Source organism: Lepidochelys olivacea, assembly GCF_965140295.1.
Source record: "Lepidochelys olivacea isolate rLepOli2 genome assembly, chromosome: 18".
Classification (NCBI taxonomy): Eukaryota; Metazoa; Chordata; order Testudines; family Cheloniidae; genus Lepidochelys; species Lepidochelys olivacea.
In genome coordinates, this window is record NC_140428.1 from 29,355,604 (window position 1) to 29,378,278 (window position 22,675).

Below are 22,675 nucleotides of genomic sequence, written 5' to 3' on the forward strand. Positions count from 1 at the left end.
TTTTTTAAGCATATTTCAGCTCCTGCCTTCCACAAGATGCATTTCACTGGACTATGAGCCTATGTAGTAGATTCCATCAAGAAATTTTCCCTACCACCAAGTAGGTGAAGTCACTCTCAAACAGCCTATTGATCTTGGCAAGGAAACTGGCTCAAATACAAGCACTGACAAAGCAGCAGATGGTACCATTAAAAACATCATCAAAGAACGACAGCACCCCCTATGCCACCAGAAAGGAGAGAGAGAGAGGTCGCTGCTACCAACAACTCACCGTCAGCCACCTGTTCAGAGAATATAGGAGAAAAGAAAACAACATCCTGAAATGTGGGAGCTGCACATGAGCAGTAAGAATGAACTAAGAGTCCTACTAGAAAGTTAAATCTGCACACACGGCAGCATGCTGTAAAGTGCAAAATTTCAGTACGAAAGGGGGTTCTTAACACAGCACCTCAGAGCAGCCTGCATTATGGACTGATCACCTGAAAGTCTCTCTCATAAATACACGTGTTTTTGAATCTTATAAGCACAACACACGACTGCTTTTTAATTACCTTTTTTGTTAGAACTTTCCTTGAAAGTCAGCTTTAAAGTACTTTAGAGTCTTTTTCTCTATCCATCTCCCCAAAAAATACGTCTCATGCAATAGCGCATCGAACAGAGCCCTCCACAGCCTCGCCTAGATTTGCAGGCTACCACTTGCAAGCTGGTTGAAAGTAGAATTAAAAATTAAAGCCACATATACTGAGTGCTGGAGCCAGCATAATACTCCTCACAGTATCCTGGGGCTGAGAACTCAGGACAGAGCCTTGGAAAAGCTGGCTATAAGCATATTATAGAATACAGGCTACTTTCTAAAACAATTTATAACCATTCCACTGCTTTCCCACTTCCTGAGGTCATACTGTGTGGGCAAGTCAAGAACCTTTCACCCACCATTTAGATGAAACTAGGTACTCCAAACAGTGCTGGAAGCACTTTAATAGAGAGAGATTGCAGGGAGGAACTCTTAGAATCAAATTAAGACCATAAAATTGCTCCCAAATGGAAACCTTACCATCAGGTTTCTAAAGGTATTGAATATTTACGGCCAAGTTATAACCCCCAACAACAGGGTGTATGATGAGAACTGTGACATATCCTCCAATATAATGTGGATGACATATTACTACACTGACAAGATCCATGCCACTTCTCCCAGTTAGACAGGATTAGGTCATCTCAGGATTTAAAAATATAGATACCTAAAATCAGAACCTTTGTCATGACTTGGCAGTACATTCCATCAGATGCAGCCTCCCTTTTAAATGGGCTCAGCAGGGGGTCATGCACCTGAGAACTCTCATTTCAGCAAGCCACAGGAATAGTTTTAATTATATTCAACCCTCTACTAGTGAAAATCCAGAAAGACAGAGAACTGCCCCACTTGACATGGTCTCTCTCTCTTACTTGGAGAGTGTGTGGTGCAGATAAACATCCTCTAAGTCTAAGTCACAACACCAGATGAAAGTTTTATCTCTTCTCCTTCCTAGAGCGGGTATAATTAATTTAAATATATCGATTTCCAAGTTTATACAAGAGAACAAAACCAGCAGGATTAATTTAAATTACCCTGGTCTTCTGAATCAGCTGGGGGTATTTTTGATGCCTAGTATTAGGCCGATTAATGCACTATACTAGAGGAGCATGCAGCTGACTTTGGTCTGATAGAGACCTTATGGATTGACCGAACACAGTACTCAGATGTCCTTCTCACCAAGCAATGGGGACAGACACATCTCACATCCACATAATGCCCCTACAGTACGGAATCCATTGAAAGAATATAAAGAGGGGATTAAAAATACATCTGTCAAACTCTATGATCCCTCCCCTATGGGAGTGATGGGATTTCACCGGGGTCACACTTGGGATTCCCAGCTATTCTCAAGACCCCATAAACTCTGTAGCAAGATTGATCTTAATTCTGCAGCAGGACCCCTGCATTGTGGCACCTTAGCGTAGCTACAGTTGGAGGTTTTTAGCGAATTAACTATGAAAATGAAGAATATAGTCAGAACAATATCCAATTATTTAATTTGATATTAAATTCCATTTTGTATGCTGTCCCATAATTTATAATTTTCAGTATGCTGCAAATTTTTACACTGAAAACAAACAACAGTATCAGAGAGATTTTTAGGGGGGAAAATGGAAATTTTAACATCTGACACAAGGACAACCGGGGAATTTTGGCACCTGAGAAAGTGGAGGAGGCACTTTGGGTTTGCAGGATATGCCCGTGTGCTGAAGGTCGTGGAGGCTGGAACTCAAGTCCCAGCAGTGTGACAGATGACCTCTGTCAACGTGGGCAAGTCATCTGGGGGAGATTTTGCAAAGGCACAAATTCCCATTGCAAATCAATGGGAATTGGACACCCTAGCTTCCATTTGGGCCTCTGAAAATCTCCCCCTTTCTCCGTGCCTTGTTCCCCTTCTAAAACTGGGATATTGATACTTCCTTTCTCCCCTTTGTTGGTCTTATTTAGATTGTCAAGTCTATGGGACAGGAACAGTCTCTTTTTAGGTTTATGTATAGCACCCAGTGCAATAAGGCCCTTATCTCAGTTTAGGCCACTAGATGCTACCATAATATAAACCAATTTCTGAATTCAATGTTAATTTTGAAATCTAATTATGAAAATGTCAATGTCAGCATCCCACAGAGATAAACTGAGCAGGTCACAACTTGCCCAGAGCTACTGTTTCAGGCTGTCTGCAGACTCAGGAAGTCATCACTGCTTCTGTTTAGACTCATTTCAGAGTAGCAGCCGTGTTAGTCTGTATCCGCAAAAAGAAAAGGAGTACATGTGGCACCTTAGAGACTAACAAATTTATTTGAGCATAAGCTTTCATGAGTTACAGCTGTGAGCTATAGCTCACGAAAGCTTATGCTCAAATAAATTTGTTAGTCTCTAAGGTGCCACAAGTACTCCTTTTCTTTTTGTTTAGACTCTGTTGACGTTTGAAAGTTTCCTTTACAATTATAAGGGCTAGACTTGTTTTGTTTTTTTCGTTTATTTCAGTGAACGATTGGATTGTACAGCACAATCCTGCAGCAAAGGATGGATTCGTACATTCCACGGCCACAGAATCACAGAGTACATGAGGTCCTGGTTGCAGTATCTGTTTACATAGTAAACAAGGAAAGATGTCTGAATGAAAATGCATTTATTTATATCAAAGCTTCTTGGTCTCTGAGGGTATGTTTACACAGCACCTGGGAGGGCGCCACCCGCGTACCCAGGGTGTCCAGTGGGTTTGTACTTGGGCAGCTAGCCCGTGCCACCCCCCACACTGCCATGGCCAGACTGCTGTTTTTAGCACACTAGCTGGAGCAAAGCTAGGGCATCTGCTCACCCACACGGGGAAGCACCCTCCCAGCTGCTGTGTAGACACATCCTAGAAAGGAAGGATGGCAATTTCTGGAATTCATCTGCAAGGAGCTCTCTTTTATTTTCTCTCTTCTCATGTTTTACTATTATTATTTCCAGGAGAAATGACAAATCTGCTAGGGCAGTGCTTTCCAAACCAAAACATGCCAAGGACCCTGTCCCAAAGAGCTCATAATCTAAAAAGATTTTGTCAAGCTTGCTACTGATGTGTTGCAATGGCTCCTATATAGGAAAGCTTTATAATAGCTCAGACTGCAAGCAACATCCACTTATGACGTCACAATCACTTTTATGGAAAACAGCTGAGATAATAAGAAAAAATTGTGTCTTCACTGCAGAGTCATGCAAGAGGAGGAAACTCAGTTTAGGTGAAAGCTTTCTTCCGACACAAATATCCCCCAGCAATGTTCCACTTTTCCTTAGCTATTATTGCTAATTATTGCAAAGGAAATGGCTTTTTGCATAAGTGTAATGTGCCTGTTTTTTAGGGGTCTTCAGTGAAATTCCTTCTTCATAATTTTCCTTTTATAAAAAATGTGGGTGCTTTTTAATTAAATAATTTTGCAAGGAGAGTGCTTTACAACAACAAAGACACAATTTCCATCATGAGTCTTCCTGTAAAATGTAATCTGTCCCAGGGAATCACAAAGCTTGAACTGGGAAGGTGCCAGTTCTATGAATAAAGCGAGCGAGAGAGTGAATCAGTGATCAGCTAGTCATAAAAGAAAATCAAGAAACAATCAAATAGTGAGAGTAGGAATGTAGTAATCTGTGTGGCAGGCATTGTCTTACAAGGTCAGAGAGATAAACTGGTGACAGAAGCCCCGAAAGACAGAAAATCAAGCACCAAATAACCCTAAACATAATACTCTATTCCACAAGGAAACAGTGCAAGGTCATTAAAACTGGATTAATAAAATCAGGGGGTTTGATTTGGACCAGGATGTGTTCTGCAGCACTTTGAAATGGCTGCAGCGTTCTACTACCAGATTTAGGTATATTGATTAAAAGGGAATTAAAATAATCAATACATGAAATTACAATAGAACAAATTAACCCAGCTGCAGAATCTATGTCTAAAAACAGGCAAGAAATATAGATTAAGCATGCAAATAAAATATCCTATAAATCTGTCTGACACACTGGTCAACCAATGAAGGGTGGTCAAAATAAACTCCAGCATCACCTGTATCCTACCAAGTTGATCATCACACTTTTTTGTAGCCTGGTTGGGAAAACTCCTTTTTCACTAAATTTTCCCAATTTTGTTACCCACTGGTGGGGTGGTAGCTTTGGTGGAAGTACTACTGAAGACAAGGCTCCAAGCAGGGTTAGATGGCACGAATGTTACAATGTCACCAGCCATGCCATTGCTAACACTGGTGGAAGCACCAAGAGATATTTTAGATCTAAAAGCTAATGCAGATACAATGTCTTTGGAGGATCTAGTTTAGTGCATGTCTTTTCTGCTGTACCTCTCCTAAGATGGTGGCGCAGGAAGAAATGAGGTATTTTTCCACATCAATATGAACACAGTCACCATGCGATATTCTGTAATCTTCAGCTACGTGACAGCTGGAGTGTTTTACATATTATTAATGTAGGCCTTCTAGAACTATTTTATTATTTTCTTTTTCTGTAAGATTGCCCATCAAAATTTGTTTTGTTTAAGCCAAACTGAAGTGGGCATCGGACTAGTATCTGAGTCAGCTGCTGGCTAGAAAAAGCACTCAAGAAAAAGCTAAATTTTGATCCCAGTGGAGCCCCCCCCCCCCAAAAAAGGCAAAGGTACTCTGCTTGTGAACCAGAATTGTAACCACAGAGAAGGAAGTAGTATTCATAAGATGAAATACTACAGAACGGCAAAAGAAGGAGCAGTGAAAACAGAGATGGCTTAATTTTTATTTATTCAGACATGTTAATTATACCCAGAGTAGTATCAGAGAAGAGATTCTTCCCACTCTTTCTTGCTTCTATGCATCTGATGAAGTGAGCTGTAGCTGACGAAAGCTTATGTTCTAATAAATTTGTTAGTCTCTAAGATGCCACAAGTACTCCTGTTCTTTTTGCGGATACAGACTAACACGGCTGCTACTCTGAAACCTGTTACCTAGGGAGAACACTCCTGCAAGTTGACGCATGTGAAGAAAAAGGTGGTGGGAGCTGGATAACGCTCAAAGTATCTGTATTCTCCGACACAGGCAAATAAAGAGATTTGCTCTCTCCAAGTGTGAAGTATTTCCTCTCAAACCAAGTAACTGACTTTCCAAACCCATCAGCACATCTCAAAAAGCAAAAACAGAACTCTAAAAGCAAATAACCCAACTTAAAATCTGCCAAACTGCCTATATCTGGGTATTGCTCAACATTTCTGGTTAGAAATGCTTTATTTAGCTGGAACCATTTTATAGAACTAATAAAATGTTAGACATTTTAAAATAGCTTGCATTCTTATGAAATGATCACAGCTGTGCTACCTAATTCCACAGGAACGCTGCCTAGAGAGACATTTCCATAGAATGCCAATAAGCAATTGCTGTAAACACCCAGATGGCTAATTTTATAGGAGGACACAGAGGCTCAGGCTTACACTGCAGCTCTACTTTTTATTGCTCACAACTACTGTGAAACACCCAGAAAAAAGTGTCAAATTCCTAAAGTCACAGAGAAGCATTATATGGCAATAACCAACCCCACACCCCCTGTCTGTTCCCCACATTCCTCAGAATATCCATTTGCACCAAACCACCCTGATTTGCAACAAGGATGTTTCCAATTTCTTTAGTTTTATCCATTTTCTGGAATCCATTTTCTGGTTGGAATGCCATTGATAAGAGATCATTAAGGTTGGATCAAAGGAGCCAATGGGCCTGTTTTCAATCACTGGCTGTCACTCCTGTTCTTTTGCACAGTTTGTTTTGTTTGCTGTGCTCTCTTCACCTCAGCTCCCACTCAGAGTGTATCTTTGGTCCCCACATTCACGGTAAAATAAACCCAGTTGCCTCCAGGCTCCTCTGAAGCCACACTGAGCGTCACTAATCTGCCTCCTGATTGTCCCATATTTCAGGTTGAGGCTAGAGAGAGAAGACTGAGGTAAAAGAGCTATCTGATCTCCAGAAGACTCGGTTTCGCCAAGGGAAATACAAAAGAAGGGCATCAAGTACATTAGGGATTCATTTAAAACCATTGTTTTGGCTTTGAGATATTTCCAGTGGTTTTTAATACAGAAGTTCTGATTTTATTAAGACCATAAAGGGAAGAGTTCTTCCATTTTACCCTTTGTGTATTAGCAGAAAAGCTCCAGTGAAGACCAAAGCACATGCAAGAAGAAAAAAGATTTCTTCTGAAGGTATGGAGGAGAGGAAGAGAAGAACAGGAAAGTGAGCCTGTGGGCAAGTGGCACAGAAAAACATTGCTCAGTGGACTAACAATAATTTACAGACTCCTGTATATTGACACAATTTTTTATGGTTAATTTTTATTTGATTTTCCAGTGATAACATAGGTGGCACAGAGAAAAACTGCCACAAAGGAAAAATTAAATTACATACTGTAAAACAGTTTTTGTCCCATGGGAATGAGCAGAGCATAAACTGTTCTTCAACAACATGAGATATGCCGACAGATAAATCTTAGTATTCATAGAACAATCCGTGTTTAGTTGTCCCTATATGGCAGAGAAAAAAGGAGAGAAAGCTACATCCGGGGAGCTGAGGAAGGAATGCAAGCTGCAATATCATCTCAGCTAAAGTCTCAAAGACACAATTTAGCGCTAACGTCCTTTCTGAGCGACAGGCGAGACACACATATTTATCATTGCAGCAGACTTATCAGATCAGGGTAGGTGGAGTGGGAAGCTACATCATCAGTTGAACTACACAAGACCAGTCTCTACGTAGCCAAGTCTAATGATGGATTAGAGAAAGAGAAATGTAAAATCAAATCAAGTTCTCCCTACACACGCCTATATTAAGAGAGAGGAAATGATACCACAACAAGTGACAGGCACCTAGAGTCAACCTCACACCCTGTCACTGCTCTCACTCCCCTCCCTAAAAACAAAAGAAGTACTTGTGGCACCTTAGAGACTAACCAATTTATTTGAGCATGAGCTTTCGTGAGCTACAGCTCACTTCATCGGATGCATACCGTGGAAACTGCAGCAGATATTATATACACACAGAGATCATGAAACAATACCTCCTCCCACCCCACTGTCCTGCTGGTAATAGCTTATCTAAAGTGATCATCAAGTTGGGCCATTTCCAGCACAAATCCAGGTTTTCTCACCCTCCACCCCCCTACACACAAACTCACTCTCCTGCTGGTAATAGCCCATCCAAAGTGACAACTCTCTTCACAATGTGCATGATAATCAAGGTGGGCCATTTCCTGCACAAATCCAGGTTCTCTCACCCCCTCACCCCCCTCCAAAAACCACACACACAAACTCACTCTCCTGCTGGTAATAGCACATCCAAAGTGACCACTCTCCCTAATTACGCAATAAGTCAGAGAGAGACCAGACAATAAAGGACAGTTACCAAGCCCCTTATTGATGGTATAAATATTTTCTTCTGTTTTTAAAGATTTAAAGAAATAAAACGTTTAATAAAATGTTCTGTTTGCTCTGCCTCTTTGCCCATGTTGGCCTGAGACAGTAATGGTGAGCTCCAGGTGTCCAGACACTGAAGCCAGCATTTGGTCTGCTGGCTGTTGTTAAGAGGGATGACAGCAAGCCACATCGTGTATCCATAAGAAGAGGAGACAAAGTTAGAACACTAGGGAAGGAACTCTGGATAATTTTAGTATTATGACAGGTGCGGAATTGTGCAGAAAAGTAAAGTTTTGGTGCAGAAGAAGAGTTGTGTATTATAGTGCAATTAATTTACCAGACTCATAATAGAATGAAGCGGGCAAGGAAAATAACAGTGCAAAATATTAAACATGTTGAATATAAAGTATCAAGTGCAGGAAAAAAAAACAAAAAACAGTATTGCATTTTACCTTAACTCCTCACTGGATTATTTCCATGCATTAAACAGTATCTACAGTTGTTCCTGATTTATTCCAGCATAAGAGTGCTTTCCTCCTGTTTAGTTTAACCCACTCTGAGTTAAAGTAAACAGGAACAAGGAATTCCTATTTTGGAATAAGAATGTCTACACATGGAGATGGTCTGAAACACCTATTGTGCTTTAAATTCACACACGACCTTAATCCGCATGAATTGTCAAGCATAGGAAACTTTTAAAGGGATACTACTCTGATGGGCTGCAAAACATTACCCACATCCATCTTAAAAAGTATATTTTCGTATCCCTGGTAATATAAACACTATCATTTCTCCAAGACAGCAGTTGCACCAGTGTAGAATCTTGGCGGATGAGCTGGATGACCCAAGAAACAAGTTAAATCACAGGTTTCAGAGTAGCAGCCGTGTTAGTCTGTATCAGCGCACTGGGACTACGGGCATTAACATGGTGATGGTGGCACTGCAAGAGCCTTCTTGTTACACTACGAGCTACCAAGCACACAAAACCTGCACTTCACTGTTTCTTAATGCAGAGTTTGCCAGCCCCAAGCTAGCTTGTCCAACACTGCATCTTGAAGACAGCTAAGTTTCTCTCAATTAAGGGGGCATTTATAAATAAAATGGAAGTTATTTTCTCATCCAGGGATTTCTATCCAATTGGAGAAATTCTCTTTGTCTTAATAAAGGAGTTTAAAATGTGTGCACAGGGGCAGCAGGATAGAGGGGGTGAAATCTAAGCTTACGATCATGATTACATCCCAAGCCTCACAGAACTTGATTTCTAGCCTCGGTTTCAAACATAGGCACATAGGGGTTTCTGTTATTTTATACAAAATAGTTTAAAAGCCAAAAACTGAGTAATGTTTGGGAAACCTCAAGCATAAATTAGGCTAGCGCAGCTCCAAGAGATTTAACTCCTAGGTATTGTGTTACTTCACTGCATAACAAGTGAATACCATGTGGCTCAGGAAGCTTTTAAACAGCAATAGCTGGTAATCTCTGCTATACTCCTCAGCCTTGTCTTGCTAAGTGTGGCTGGATATCAAGCCAATAACCCATCAGGGCCATCAGGATCCCAAACTACTGGAATGTCCTCCTACCCTCAGCAGGGAGAGGAGAAAAAGCAGTGGATGGCCACCACGTTTGACTTCATCTTCCCCACAACACACACACAAAATGTTGCTATGAAAACTTGTTATCAACACAAGACTTTATATCCTTGAGTGTATTTAAATAACTAAGCTTCAGCTATGATGGGGGTCATTTAGGTACCAGTTTATTACAGCTCAAGCAGACCCAGAGCTAGGAACAATGCACTGGATAGCAGCTGTTGTAGTAAGAGTATGATAAAGTTCTCTCAAAATGGACACTAACTGTGCTACTGGCAAGATCCCAAAAATATTCAGGTTTATCAGAGAATCTAGGACTGGAAGGGACCTTGAGAGGCCACCTAGTCCAGTCCCCTGCACTCATGGCAGAACTAAGTATTATCTAGACCAGCAGTTCCCGGCCAATGGGAGCTGCGGGGGCAGTGCTCAGGGCGGAGGCAGCATGTGGAGACCCTCTGGTCCCCCAGGGCAGCAGGGACATGTTGTCCGCTTCCAGGAGTGGCGCGGAGCCAGGGCAGGTAGGAAGCCTGTTCTCCAGCGTGCTGGGAGGTAGGGGAAGGAGTTGAGGAAGGGAGAGAGTGGGAGGAGTTTCTCAGTGAGGCCCGTGGACCCCCTGGAGTACCCTCAGGGACCGCAGTTTGAGAAACGCTGATTGAGACCCTCCCTGACAGGTGTTTGTCTAACGTGCTCTTAAAAATCTCCAAGGATGGAGAGATTCCACAACCTCCCTTGGCAATTTATTCCAGTGCTTAACCACCCTGACAGTTAGGAAGTTTTTCCTAATATCCAACCTAAACCTCCCTTGCTCCAATTTAAGCCCATTGCTTCTTGTCTTATCCTCAGAGGTTAAGAAGAACAATTTTTCTTCCTCCTCCTTGTAACAACCTTTTATGTACTTGAAAATTGTTATCATGTCCCCTCTCAGTCTTCTCTTTTCCAGACTAAACAAACCCAATTTTTTCAATCTTCCCTCATAGATCATGTTTTCTAGACCTTTAATAATTTTTGTTGCTCTTCTCTGTACTTTCTCCAATTTGCCAACATATTTCCTGAACTGTAGCACCCAGAACTGGACACAATACTCCAATTGAGGCCTAATCAGCGCGGAGTAGAGCGGAAGAATTACAACACTCCTGCTAATGCAGCCCAGAATGAGGTTCACTTGTTTTGCAACAGAGTTATACTGTTGACTCATATTTAGCTTGTGGTCCACTATGACCTCCAGATCCCTTTCTGCATTACTCCCTCCTAGGCATTCATTTCCCATTTTGTATGTGTGCAACTGATTGTTCCTTCCTAAGTGGAGTACTTATTGAATTTCATCCTATTTACTTCAGACCATTCCTCCAGTTTGTCCAGATCATTCTGAATATTAATCCTATCCTCCAAAGCAGTTGCAACCCTTCCCGGCTTGGTATCAACCGCAAATTTTGTAAGTGTACTCTCTATGTCATTATCTAAATAATTGATGAAGATATTGAACAGAACCAGACCCAGAACTGATCCCTGCAGACCCCACTCATTATGCCCTTCCAGCATGACTGAGAACTACTGATAACTACTCTCTGGGAACAGTTTTCTAACCAGTTATGCACTCACCTTATAGTAGCTCCATCTAGGTTGCATTTCGCTAGTTTGTTTATGAGAAGGTCAAGTGAAACAGTATCAAAAGCTTTAATAAAGTCAAAATATACCACATCTACCGCTTCCCCCATCAAAGAAAACTATCAGGTTGGTTTGACACAATTTGTTTTTGACAAATCCATGCTGACTGTTCCTTATCACTTTATTTTGCTCTCTAAACTCCACCTGGAAGATTTCTGCTACGCAACTGATTTGTCAGTTGTCTTTCTTTCATTCAGTTTCAAAGATGCATTTGAATGTATCTCAGCACACCTGTGACAGGGGAAACCTGTCAGAGAACTGTAGGGAGTTTCACTTTATTTGGAATATTTGCATAGGACTCAGAAGTTCCTGTGTTTGGAATGTTTTCTCAGGGTTCCAAGAAAGATTTTTACTTCTACATGTATCTCACCAATGAAAGCACAATGAATTCTCCATAGAGGAGAACGTTTTAAAACAATTCACTTTACTGTAAACCACATGCTAAATGTTTTTTTCCCTGAATTTCCTTATAAGTTGCAGCATTATAAAAGGGTGGGAAAAACTGCAATAAATGACCCTGTTAGTTTCAGATCACTCCTCTAGCCATTAAACCTGTTATGTCTATCAGTTTAAGGCATAGGTGCCAACGTCTCCTGACACTGGTAGGTGCTCGACCTCTCCCCCACCCCGCCCCCATTCCAAACCCTTCCCCAAAGTCCATGCCCCAATTCCGCCCCCTCCCTGCCCCACTGGACTCCTTCCCCAAATCCTCGCCCCACCTCCTCCCCCGCCTCATCCCCTGAGCGCTCCACATTCCCGCTCCTTCCCCCTCCCTCCCACAGCTTGTTATGCCGCGAAACAGCTGTTTTGTGGCAGCAAGTGCTGGGAGGAGAAGCGGGGATGCGGCGCGCTCGGGGGAGGAGGCGGAGGCAAGGTGAGCTGGGGCAGGGGGAGCTTGGCTGCCTTGGTGGGTGCAGAGCATCCACCAATTTTTCCACGGAGTCGGCGCCTATGGTTTAAGGCTTCATTCTTCAGACCAGATGTGTTTTCTACTTTACCTTGGGATTAGTTCGCTGCTGAAGTCTCCTTTCTTCCCTCTCTCTCTGCAAACGCTCAAATTCTTCTCTAATTTCAGCTGGAGTTCTCCTCCTCTCCACAACCTGTGCACAAAGGAATTAAGAAACCAAGGTTAACAGGTAATAGAACATCCAGCCAACAATCACAGACAACTGAATCTCTGATGGGGTTTAGAACACTCCAGTGCTTTTCACTCCCTTCTTAGATAAGATCCCCTTTCCTGTCACAATATGATTTTTTCCTGTGTCCATTGCGAAATCAAGCCACTGTGTTTTTATTACTTTATTTATTTAGATTTATAATTCAAGCACCTATTCCTGACCCAAAGTACTTTTTACACAATTAAAACTATACAACACAAATAAGAAAAATCTCTCTCTATATATACACATGTATGTATTTCAGGTATCTGAGAAGCAAGGTGGCTGAGGTAATATATTTTATTGGACTATCTTCTGTAGTGAAAGAGAGAAGCTTTCAAGTTACACTGAGCTCTTTTTCAGGTGTGGAAAAGGTACTCAGAGTGTCACAGCTAAGTGCAAGATGGAATAGATTGTTTAGCATTAGGCGTTAATACATATTGCAGGAGACCATTCAACGTGAAGTGGGAAGTTAACACTTCTGCAGTTACAGAACTATGAGCGTTAGTGGGTACAGATAGTTGCAATGAGAACATAAATCCAGTGTCTTTATTGAGTCTCTGATTTTTAATCAAAGGAAAGTTATCAATTTAAGCTCCCAGGCTCATCTTTTGAAGGCATTCCTTTGAGGACAAGGACTAAGAGGTCTAATATATCTGGCAGTTCCAACAAGGTATAATGATATTCATATACCATACCAATAACCCTATAACTGCCCCACACAGAAGAACTCTCTCACTCTCTCTTTCAATCAATTCCTTTCTCACATGCCTAGGAGAAAGGTGGTCTATATGCCATGTGCCCATCGGGTTATAATTCTGACATACTGGGATGTAAGGGGGTAGAGAGAGTTTCAAAGTGATTATGCCATCATGAAAAGTGTCCTGCCAGCAGCCCCCTTCTCCATTTATACCCAAGATGAGCATATAGCTCAATCACCGCCACTGATCACAAATGTAGTGGTACCAACATCGTGAAAGAAACTCTCTGAAGTAGAGAGGTCCCAAGTCACATAAAACTCAATAGGTTAAAACCAGCACTTTATACTCCACCTGGAAACTGACCAGCAGCAAATGGGGTTTAGAGATCCAGAGCTACATTTTAAACTAACGTAATCCTGTTATCACCACCAGATCAGTCCAAGACAGCAAATCTTAACAATCAAAATGAAATATTTATTTTAATGACTCAGAGAGACTGGTCTACTGATGTGCTTACAGGTGAGCATGTGTAAGTGTTTGCAGGATCAGTGCCTAATGATCCTATTTTTCATTATGAAGTTCATCTTCAAAAGGAAGTTACATTCGGGATAACCACATAGTTCATTTAAAAGAAGAAACAGGGCTAACTCTGCTGACTTTTCAAAACAGACTGCTAATTCTCATCTGCCTCGCACCCAGTTTTAACAGTGCTTCCACTAACACTTATACTGGAATTTTATCATGTGGAAGTTCATGGCTTCAAGCAGGATGGATAAAAATCAATGATAGGGGTTTTTTTTAAGATTTTTTTATTTAAATCAGATTTTTTTAATAAAATGCTTTTTGAGGAAAAAAACCTATCTAAAGATAGTTTTAATTAAGACACATTATAGCTCAAAGATATCTCATCATGGAATAGGGATTATAAATTCTAATTCTAAAGTATGAGACAATATATTCATGTCATGTTTAAGAAAAGTTTTGTAGATGAGTTCCAATAGTTCATGGATGAGGGACCCAATCTTATGGGGTTCCAGGGGCTTCTGAACAGATTATTTAGGTTGATCTTTCTATCTACCCAGTGGGACTCAGTGCTCAGTCCAGAAGATAAAGGAGATGCTTCGTTTTGCAGTTCTCAAACTGGATTCGTCTCTCCAGAGGTAACATGCTTGTTAACAGCAAAAATGTTTATAAATAAATAATATACAGAAGTGAGACATAGCAGACCTCAACTCGATTGTCCCTCTGCAAATTTGCATACACAGAGTCAATCCCTTACCTCTCTCTAAAAGTGCAAAGTTTCAGAAAGTTCAATTAATAGAAGATTGTTAGGGGCGGAATAGATCTAGACAAGGAGAAGAAGTCTGGAGATAAATGTGAGAAGCGAGGGACATATGTATGTTTTGTTAAAATATTATATGTTTGCTGTTGACAAAAAAAATCCAGAATACTTAACTTTGTTGTTTTAGTTAAATAAAATAATTTGAATGCCTGTCTGGCAATGGTCTCCTCCTAATACAGCATGGCAAGAAAATCCTCCAAATATTAATGATTAACCTGCTGAATCGGAGATAGTTCACCTCCCAACGACTTCATAAATATCTACTTCAATTATCTTTGGTAAATGAAATAACCAAACAATCATTCATTTTCTGATATAGTGTAGCTGTAAAACTAATCTGAAAAATTTTCAAAATAAATCACTGTTTAAAAATATATAGTGTTTACCTTCTAAAAATGAAACCTACGTCTATCTCTGAGTTGTAAAGAATATGTATTAAGTTTATCACAACCAACAAGAATGCACTTTTATGTAGAAAATCATGGTTAAATTGAGTCTTCCTGACTAGTGATTTAAATCAAATCCACCCTGGCTTCAAGTGAGATACACAGTGGCCTCCAGAAATGAACGGCTGTCTCTGAAGTTCGGATTCCTGTGTTGGACATTTCACTCCAGCACTCGTCCCTCACCTTCACCTACTCCTCACGCACAGAGGATTATGGAATTTTGTGGAAAGGGAACCCCGATTCCAATAGGAACCATGCAAAAAATGTAATTGTATAACACATTCATATTCTGTCTCATAGAACACCAGAATGGAAACATACCCCCTTATTCTCTTCTCTCCATTCTACCTCATCTTCCCTCCACTTCTGTTTTCCTTCTTTAATCTTCCCCACTGTCCCACTATCTTTTACTCTGTTTCCTGTCTTTCCCCTGTTGTACATTCTTCTATTCTTGACTTCCCTAAGCGCTAGACTTTCCCTTCATCATTTGCCTTTTCTCCTCTACTTCTCCTTACACCATTTCTCTCCTCCCCCTTCTTTTACCTTCTCTCCTATAGCATCCTTTTCCTCCAATATTTAAAAGCATAATGCACTGGTCTTGGGCACCCATCAGCTGAGGAAACATTCAGCTTCACAGAAGAAAGGGTTACAGTATTTGTTCAGCTCTACAGGGCAGAGAGACAATTAAAATATATGAAATCTCAATGAAGCCAGTCTCCCATCCCTTCACCCCAAAAAGAGATTTGCACTGTGTTAAGCTGGGCTTTGAAAAACTGATGGAAACCCACCAGGCAACGATCAGCCTTTTGAAGCCAAATTTTGTGGAGGAGGTTCCTAGGGTCCCTTGCATATGAATCTGAGGCATTAGATGTTAGATATCAGCTTCAAAAACTGCTGGTGGTAAAGTCTTAATTAAGCATGAGGTATGGGAAGGACTTGCACGATGCTGACTTTAAAACCACTTTACAGAAACCCAGATATTAAATCTGTCTTTCAGAACTATGTAGAAGACACGTTTGGCAGGTAATATGCTTTGCCAAGGCCAAAAGGGTGAGATATGTTGTGGAGAATCCCAGCTGCTTAACCTTTGCAAGTTTGAATTAAGAACTCTTAAGTTACTTTTTCTCTGATTTTCTTTATGACGTAAGGAAGAGGAAAAGGTTCCATAGGTGTCAGTTCACCCAATTTCTAGTCATCAGATTATAAAATGAGTTAAAATTCAGGACACATCCTGCATGGAGGCTAACTGCAAAGTTTCAAATGCTTGGCCTGTCCAGTTCTCACGAGACTGAAAAGGTCTGTTTCATTCTTTTATATTCAACCTGGCACTTCATTTGGATTCTCAAGGGCCACCTATATCCACTACTGTTTATATTTACATATCAGTCACCAGAGCCCATAACACAATGATGAACAGCGGAATAAAACTAAGTAATTTAGGGCTTATCTACACTACCCACCAGATCAGTGGGCAGCTATCGATCCAGCAGGGGTCGATTTATTGCATCTAGTATAGTTGCGATAAATCGACCGCTGAGCACTCTTCCGTCAACTCCGGTACTCCACCAGAACGAGGAGCACAAGCGGAGTCTAAGGGAGAGCGTCAGCTGTTGACTTACAGCAGTGAAGACACTGCAGTAAGTAGATCTAAGTACGCTGACTTCAGCTACGCTATCCATGAGCTGAAGTTGCGTATCTTAGATCAACCCTGCGCGGTAGTGTAGACAAGCCCTTATTTGTAATTGGGATACTGAAAATTAATAGCCTTAGTCTCTACACATCCAGTGTCTAGGTTATGCACGTAGAAAGCTGAACAGACCCAGAAAGAATTTAGCAACGGAAATCTAAAATACTGGTTGTGATCTTCCATATAATCAGTATTGCACTGAGGCTTTCACTATCTATACGTATTAAATATGAGAACTTATATTAATGTAACATAAAGTTGCATTTTTAAACAAAAATCAAGAAATGTAAACATTAAAGTTCTACACATATCATACCCCATTTTGCCTCAAATATATCCATGAAAACCCTTTTAAAGTCTGTAACAGCTGGGGGTGAAACACTATTTTTTTCAGAGGAGCAGCCGTGTTAGTCTGTATCCGCAAAAAGAAAAGGAGGGCGTGTGGCACCTAAGAGACTAACCAATTTATTTGAGCAAAAGCTTTCCTGAGCTATGCATCCGATGAAGTGAGCTGTAGCTCACAAAAGCTTATGCTCAAATAATTTGGTTAGTCTCCAAGGTGCCACAAGTCCTCCTACTCTTTATTTGTGTTCATCACTATTCACCATTTGTGGGTGAACTTTAATTGATGCCTCTTACTGCCAGATTACAGGACTGGACAACAGGGGAAAGGGTAACTTGATAGTCACCCTATTCTATTCACTCCCTTGGAAGAATCTGGCATTGGCCATTGTCGGAAGACAGAACGCTAGATGGACCCTTGGTCTGACCCAGTATGGCCGTTCTTGTGTATGCCCTGACTTTTCAACGTCGAAAATTGCTACTTTGATGAAAAATTGTGTGTTTAATTCAATGAAGAAATTTAATTTGCTTTTTTCCGTTGCAAATTAGCATGAATACAAGGACTCTGGGTGGACTTCCTACTGAAAGGTTCAGTTTACAAAGTGTATCCCTACCATACATCAGAAGGCTAAAAGTCAAAGGAAAAAATGCAAAACAGCCATGCTAAAAACAGGTATCTTCTCGATCCAGGCAACTGTGTTCAGGGAAAACATGTGCCAGTTTCTCCAAATTGACCATATTTCTGCTACCAGCACCCTGGTGAAAATATATGGCAAAATCTAAACACATACTGTAACCCTTTCTCCTGTGAAACTGGATGTTTCATCAGCTGATGGGTGGTGGACCAAAACCAGGAGGGATTTCATCACCTGGAACAAGAAACCCCAACAGCTAAAACCAAACTAAAATCAGATGCTGTAACATGAGACCCATGTGGGACAGTAGGAAATGAGGCAAGCAGTCAGAGAAGTGACTCTGTTCGATATTAGTATTCTCGGAGCAAGTGAAACGAGTGGACTGGATGCGGAAGACTCCATTCAGGCAGTATCACGGTACTCTACTCAGGAACGCAAGATGGTAACCACAATAAAGTTATATAATGTCACCGTGATAGCCACAAAGTTATATGCTTCTGAAACTTGGCAAATGTTAGAAGCCCACAACAGGAAACTTGACGCATTCCAGAGATGTCCGCAGAGAATACTTGGTGTCTCCTGGTGGGATAAAGTAACTAATGCTGGTGTGCCACAAAGGACAGGTCAACACACTCTAAAGACAATGATTTGAGAAAGAAGGCTGAAGTGGTTTAGGCATGTTGTAGAGCTGTAAATAAAAAAAATGACCCAGCCACTCCCAGTCTCTATTCAAAGCCAAGTTAATGGTATCTAGTTTGCATATTAATTCAAGCTCAGCAGTTTCTTGCTGGAGTCTGTTTTTGAAGCTTTTCTGTTGCAAAATTGCCACCTTTAAGTCTGTTACTGAGTGGCCAGAGAGGTTGAAGTGTTGGGGAGGATAAAGAGTGGATAAATCCTCTTTCACAGCACTTTACAGCTGCTTCAAGAAATCTTTAATCTCACAAACTAGCTGATTGTGAAAGTGTTTTAGATGAAAGACATTTGCATGGGACTGGAAAGACACCGATGACACATTTGTCTCAGAAAGATGTTGCTTTTCATGGTAATATTCTATTAGGGAACTCTCTGAATGTCAGATTTATTATACCCCTTTCAAAAAAGAAGAAAAAAGCATTACTTGAAAATCCATCGAGATGTTCTCAATGTGAGAGGTAGAAATAACTAAACAAGAGTGCCTTCAAATAGATAGTTTTGATATCATAAGTATTTCAAATTAGGCTGGATTTAGCCCCTTTTGTGAGATATAAGGAAAAGAATTTCTCTTACCTCCCATCCTTCCATTTCCAGTCCTCTCCTCCCATATATGTCATAAATGGCTCTTGTCTGTGGATCACTAAGCACTGCAAATTAAAACCAAACATACTCAGAGTACAGAACTCAGTTTTCAGTCTTTCCTTCAAAACTCCAGCAAATATATCAATGACTATTTCAAATAAAAACATAGATACTATAGACCAGCTGTAAATAGACACACTAGGCGTCTTCCCCTGCTCCACAAATGATTTTCTACACCTACACTTACTCACAGGACACACTAACATCTCTATCCACTAGATATATATCCTTTAAATATAAAAATAAAAGGACAAAAACTCTGACAGAGACATGCAGATTAATATAATCTGCTATTTTTAAATCACAGAAGCAATATTTTTTAAGACCAATGAAACACACACCTTCTAGCGATCATCCATAGGACCATTTCCTATTTCATCGGTTGAGCACAGCACATTTGTATGTATTCAGGCATTGAATCTCAATTCACAGAGCTTCAGAATTTGTTTTTTCTAAAAGGTTTAAAGTACTTTAAAACATAAAAAATCCCAATCACAAAGGAGCAAAAGCAAATAGCTGAGTAATGGCAATAATTTTCCCAGCAGCGACCACATCCCTGAAGAAAAACCTGTGAACACCTGCACTCAACTCATCTGGTGAAGCAGCTTTAGGAGGAACCAATTGCTAACAGAAAGCACAAGTCTTATCCCAGCTATGTGGATGAAGTAAGACTGAAATATTCTGAACAGAACGTAATACTGCCACTGGGTGCACACACCGATAGCACTGTGCCACGGCTGATTTTACAGGCTGCATGGTGATACCTACCCACTTTTCCAGCAATGAGCCCAGAAGCAGCATTTTGGTGCAATTGCACGAATATAGCAGAGAGGTTTTTCACTAATATCTAACTGCAGCAGGAGAATTTACAAAATTCCATTCAGAATGGCGTTTCAGCACACACAACATTAGGTATTAGTCTGTATTTTTTAAATCAGTCCAGACACACACTTTTATGGTTTATTCATCTCCTCCTCTTGGTACAGAAAGTATAGCATGCTTTTAGTCACAAAGCTACTTCCTAAGGCAGCAGTTCTCAAACTGTGGGTCAGGACCCCATTTTAATGGGGTCACCAGGGCTGGCGTTAGACTTGCTGGGGCCTGGGGTCGAAGCCCAAGCCCCACCGCCCGGGGCCGAAGCTGAAGCCTGAGATCTTCAGTCCTGGGCAGCTGGGCTCAGGTTACAGGCCCATCCCGCAGGGCTGAAGCCCTTGGGCTTCAGCTTTGGCTGGCTCGTCCATCTGGGGTGGTGGGGCTCAGGCTTTAGCCCCCCTGCTTGGGTGGACTCAGGCTTTAGTACCCCCTCCTGGGGTCACATAGTAATTTTTGTTGTCAGAAGAGGGTCGTAATGCAATGAAGTTTGAGAAATGCTGTCCTCAGCTAATTCCTATTTGTCCTATCTACACACCCAATATCACTAAAAGAAAACCAGGTGGCTTCCCCCAACTTCTCAGCAAAGATTTAACAGCAGAGGCAGGACTGTAGTAAGGTCCCATATTATTAAGACCTCATTACTTTTACAAAATACATCTTGGTGCATTTGCATACTTCTGAGTATTTTGGATTCTTTTTTAAACAGAGAATCACAGTGATACACACTGTAGAAAGCCTTCATGCTGATAGAATTTCCATCTTAAAGGCCTTGATTTTTCAGAAAACCATAACATTCCCTTAAAGGTTTTTTTGGGGAATTGACAGATTCATTTGACCTTTACTCCAAGTTCACTATTTTGCCTGGGAATTTCTTTAAACTCCCATTCATTTTTAGGGGGCATGCCATCATAGTATTTGGCTTCCTTCCTTCCACTCACTATACCAGATTGACCCTGTTCCATGTGGTTCTCTGCCTGCTACACCACCCATGACAGCCATGCCCACCTGAGCCATGAAGAAGTCATAACATTTGTACTGGGCCATGAACACCTTGTGAAATGCCATTTAACCAGATGAATATCATTTATCATTTAAGTGAAAAAGCACATATATAATTTCAAACTCCTGCAAAACTCCAAACCACCAAGAGAATGGGTCAACCCATTTTAGTAACATGAACAAAATATGAACAAAAAAGAAAGGAAAATCTTCAGAAAATGAATTCAATCTGTGAACTCCCCTGCCACAAACGTATCCATTCCAAAAGTCTTCTGTACTTTACGCTAAGCTTCCCAGAACAGTTCGACCATTGGCTAAGATTTCAGTTGGATTGTTTTGGATCTGGTGAAGCTAAGGAGAGGTATTAGTGTTAGGTTTAAAAAAAAAAAAAAATAAAAATCAGGTTTATAATGGAAAATTAGCTTCAATCTTAACTATGGAGAGATTAGTGAGCTAGTCACCTCTCCTAGCTCGGTACTCTGATGTTATCTGATTAAAATATGACCATGTAGATCACTGTTGCTACCACTGTTGTATAATTGCAACAAATCTTGTACGAATTATGTCAAGTAAGCTGTCTATGGAAGGTTATGATTTGCTGAATACGATTATGCTATTTGTATACATGTATCGTTTTTGTATTTGAAGTTATGAGTATTGGCTCTAGATCTGGATTTCAAACATTTGCTCCTGCGGTAAAGTCCACGAAGTATTTAGCCTGCACATCTTGAAGGGACTATTCAAATTAAGTGGCCCATTAATAAAACACTTAACTCACAATGGAAGATGCCTATCTACTCTTAATGGAATTTCCTTCCATGAGTAAGTGAGTCATGCATGGACATGTGACTTGCTCATGTGATTCCAAACTCCATCTTCTACTTGTAATTTTCCACTAGCTGTGCTGAGTGCTTTGTTTGAAACAATGGATTTCCCTCCACATGGCAGAAGCTATAAAAGGCACTAGAAACATGTCCATTTTGCCTCTTTTTTGCTCCAACCTCTGAACTATGGACTTATACGAATGGGAGCATCTAACCAAGGGACTGAGGACCTTCCAGTGATTTGGAAGCAACCAGAGACTTGACTTAAGCCAGTAGTTTATTCCATCACTGCTAAAAACCTGAACCAATAACTTTGCAATTATTGTATGTATTTGATTCCTTTAATGGGTTTTAACTCTTACCTTTCTTTCTTTTTATGAATAAACGTTTAGATTTTAGATACTAAAGAATTGGCAACAGCGTGATTTTTGGGTAAAATCTGAGTTATGTATTGACCTGGGTACGTGGCTGGTCCTTTGGGATCAGAAGAATCTTTTGGTTTGATGAAATTGGTTTTAAATAACCACTCATCGTTAAGTCTAGTGTTTTTGGTGGTGATACAAGGACTGGAATACCGAAGGACACTGCTTTTCTGACTTCTTGTTAGCCAGTGTGGTGAGACGGAAGTTTACTTTTGTTGCTAGATTGGTATATCTCATAGAAGAATAACCTCCAGTCTTGGGGTGTGTGTGCCCTATTTCTCAGCAGTTTGTCCTGAATTTGGTATTCTCAGTTGTGACCCATGGAGGCATGGTTACAGATACTATTTTTCATATGTTGTTGGTAGTGGGTTTTAACTTTTGTAATGCCCAACCTTATCTGTAAAGCCATTTGATGCTGAATAAGCAACAGTTTATGTTTAAGGTTGCAACACATAACAAACAAAGCCAGGAAATTCAAAGAGAAAACTGACCTGTTTACAGCAGAATGTCAGCGCTCTCTGAATTTCCAGAACAAGATTTAAAATGCAATTTTTTTTTAATTGAAAGATCCTGAGTTTCCATTCCCCATCATCACCCACTCAAGTTCTTCAGTGCTTTTTTTTCTTTTTTTAAGTGAGAGTTTCCATATATTCTCAGGCCTAATTAAGGATGA

General features: G+C 40.6%; 1 protein-coding gene across 1 annotated transcript in view; it reads right to left on the reverse strand.

Annotated features, from left to right (window-relative positions):
- DNAJC11 (DnaJ heat shock protein family (Hsp40) member C11) overlaps positions 1–22,675 on the reverse strand; it is a 74,848-nt gene that overhangs the window by 36,884 nt on the left and 15,289 nt on the right. The window contains exons 3-4 of the mRNA XM_084652121.1: positions 18,816–18,889; positions 12,238–12,339 (exon numbers count right to left, since the gene is read on the reverse strand). Of these exons, the coding sequence (XP_084508247.1) occupies positions 12,238–12,339; positions 18,816–18,889 (176 nt within the window). The remainder of the gene's footprint in view (positions 1–12,237; positions 12,340–18,815; positions 18,890–22,675) is intronic.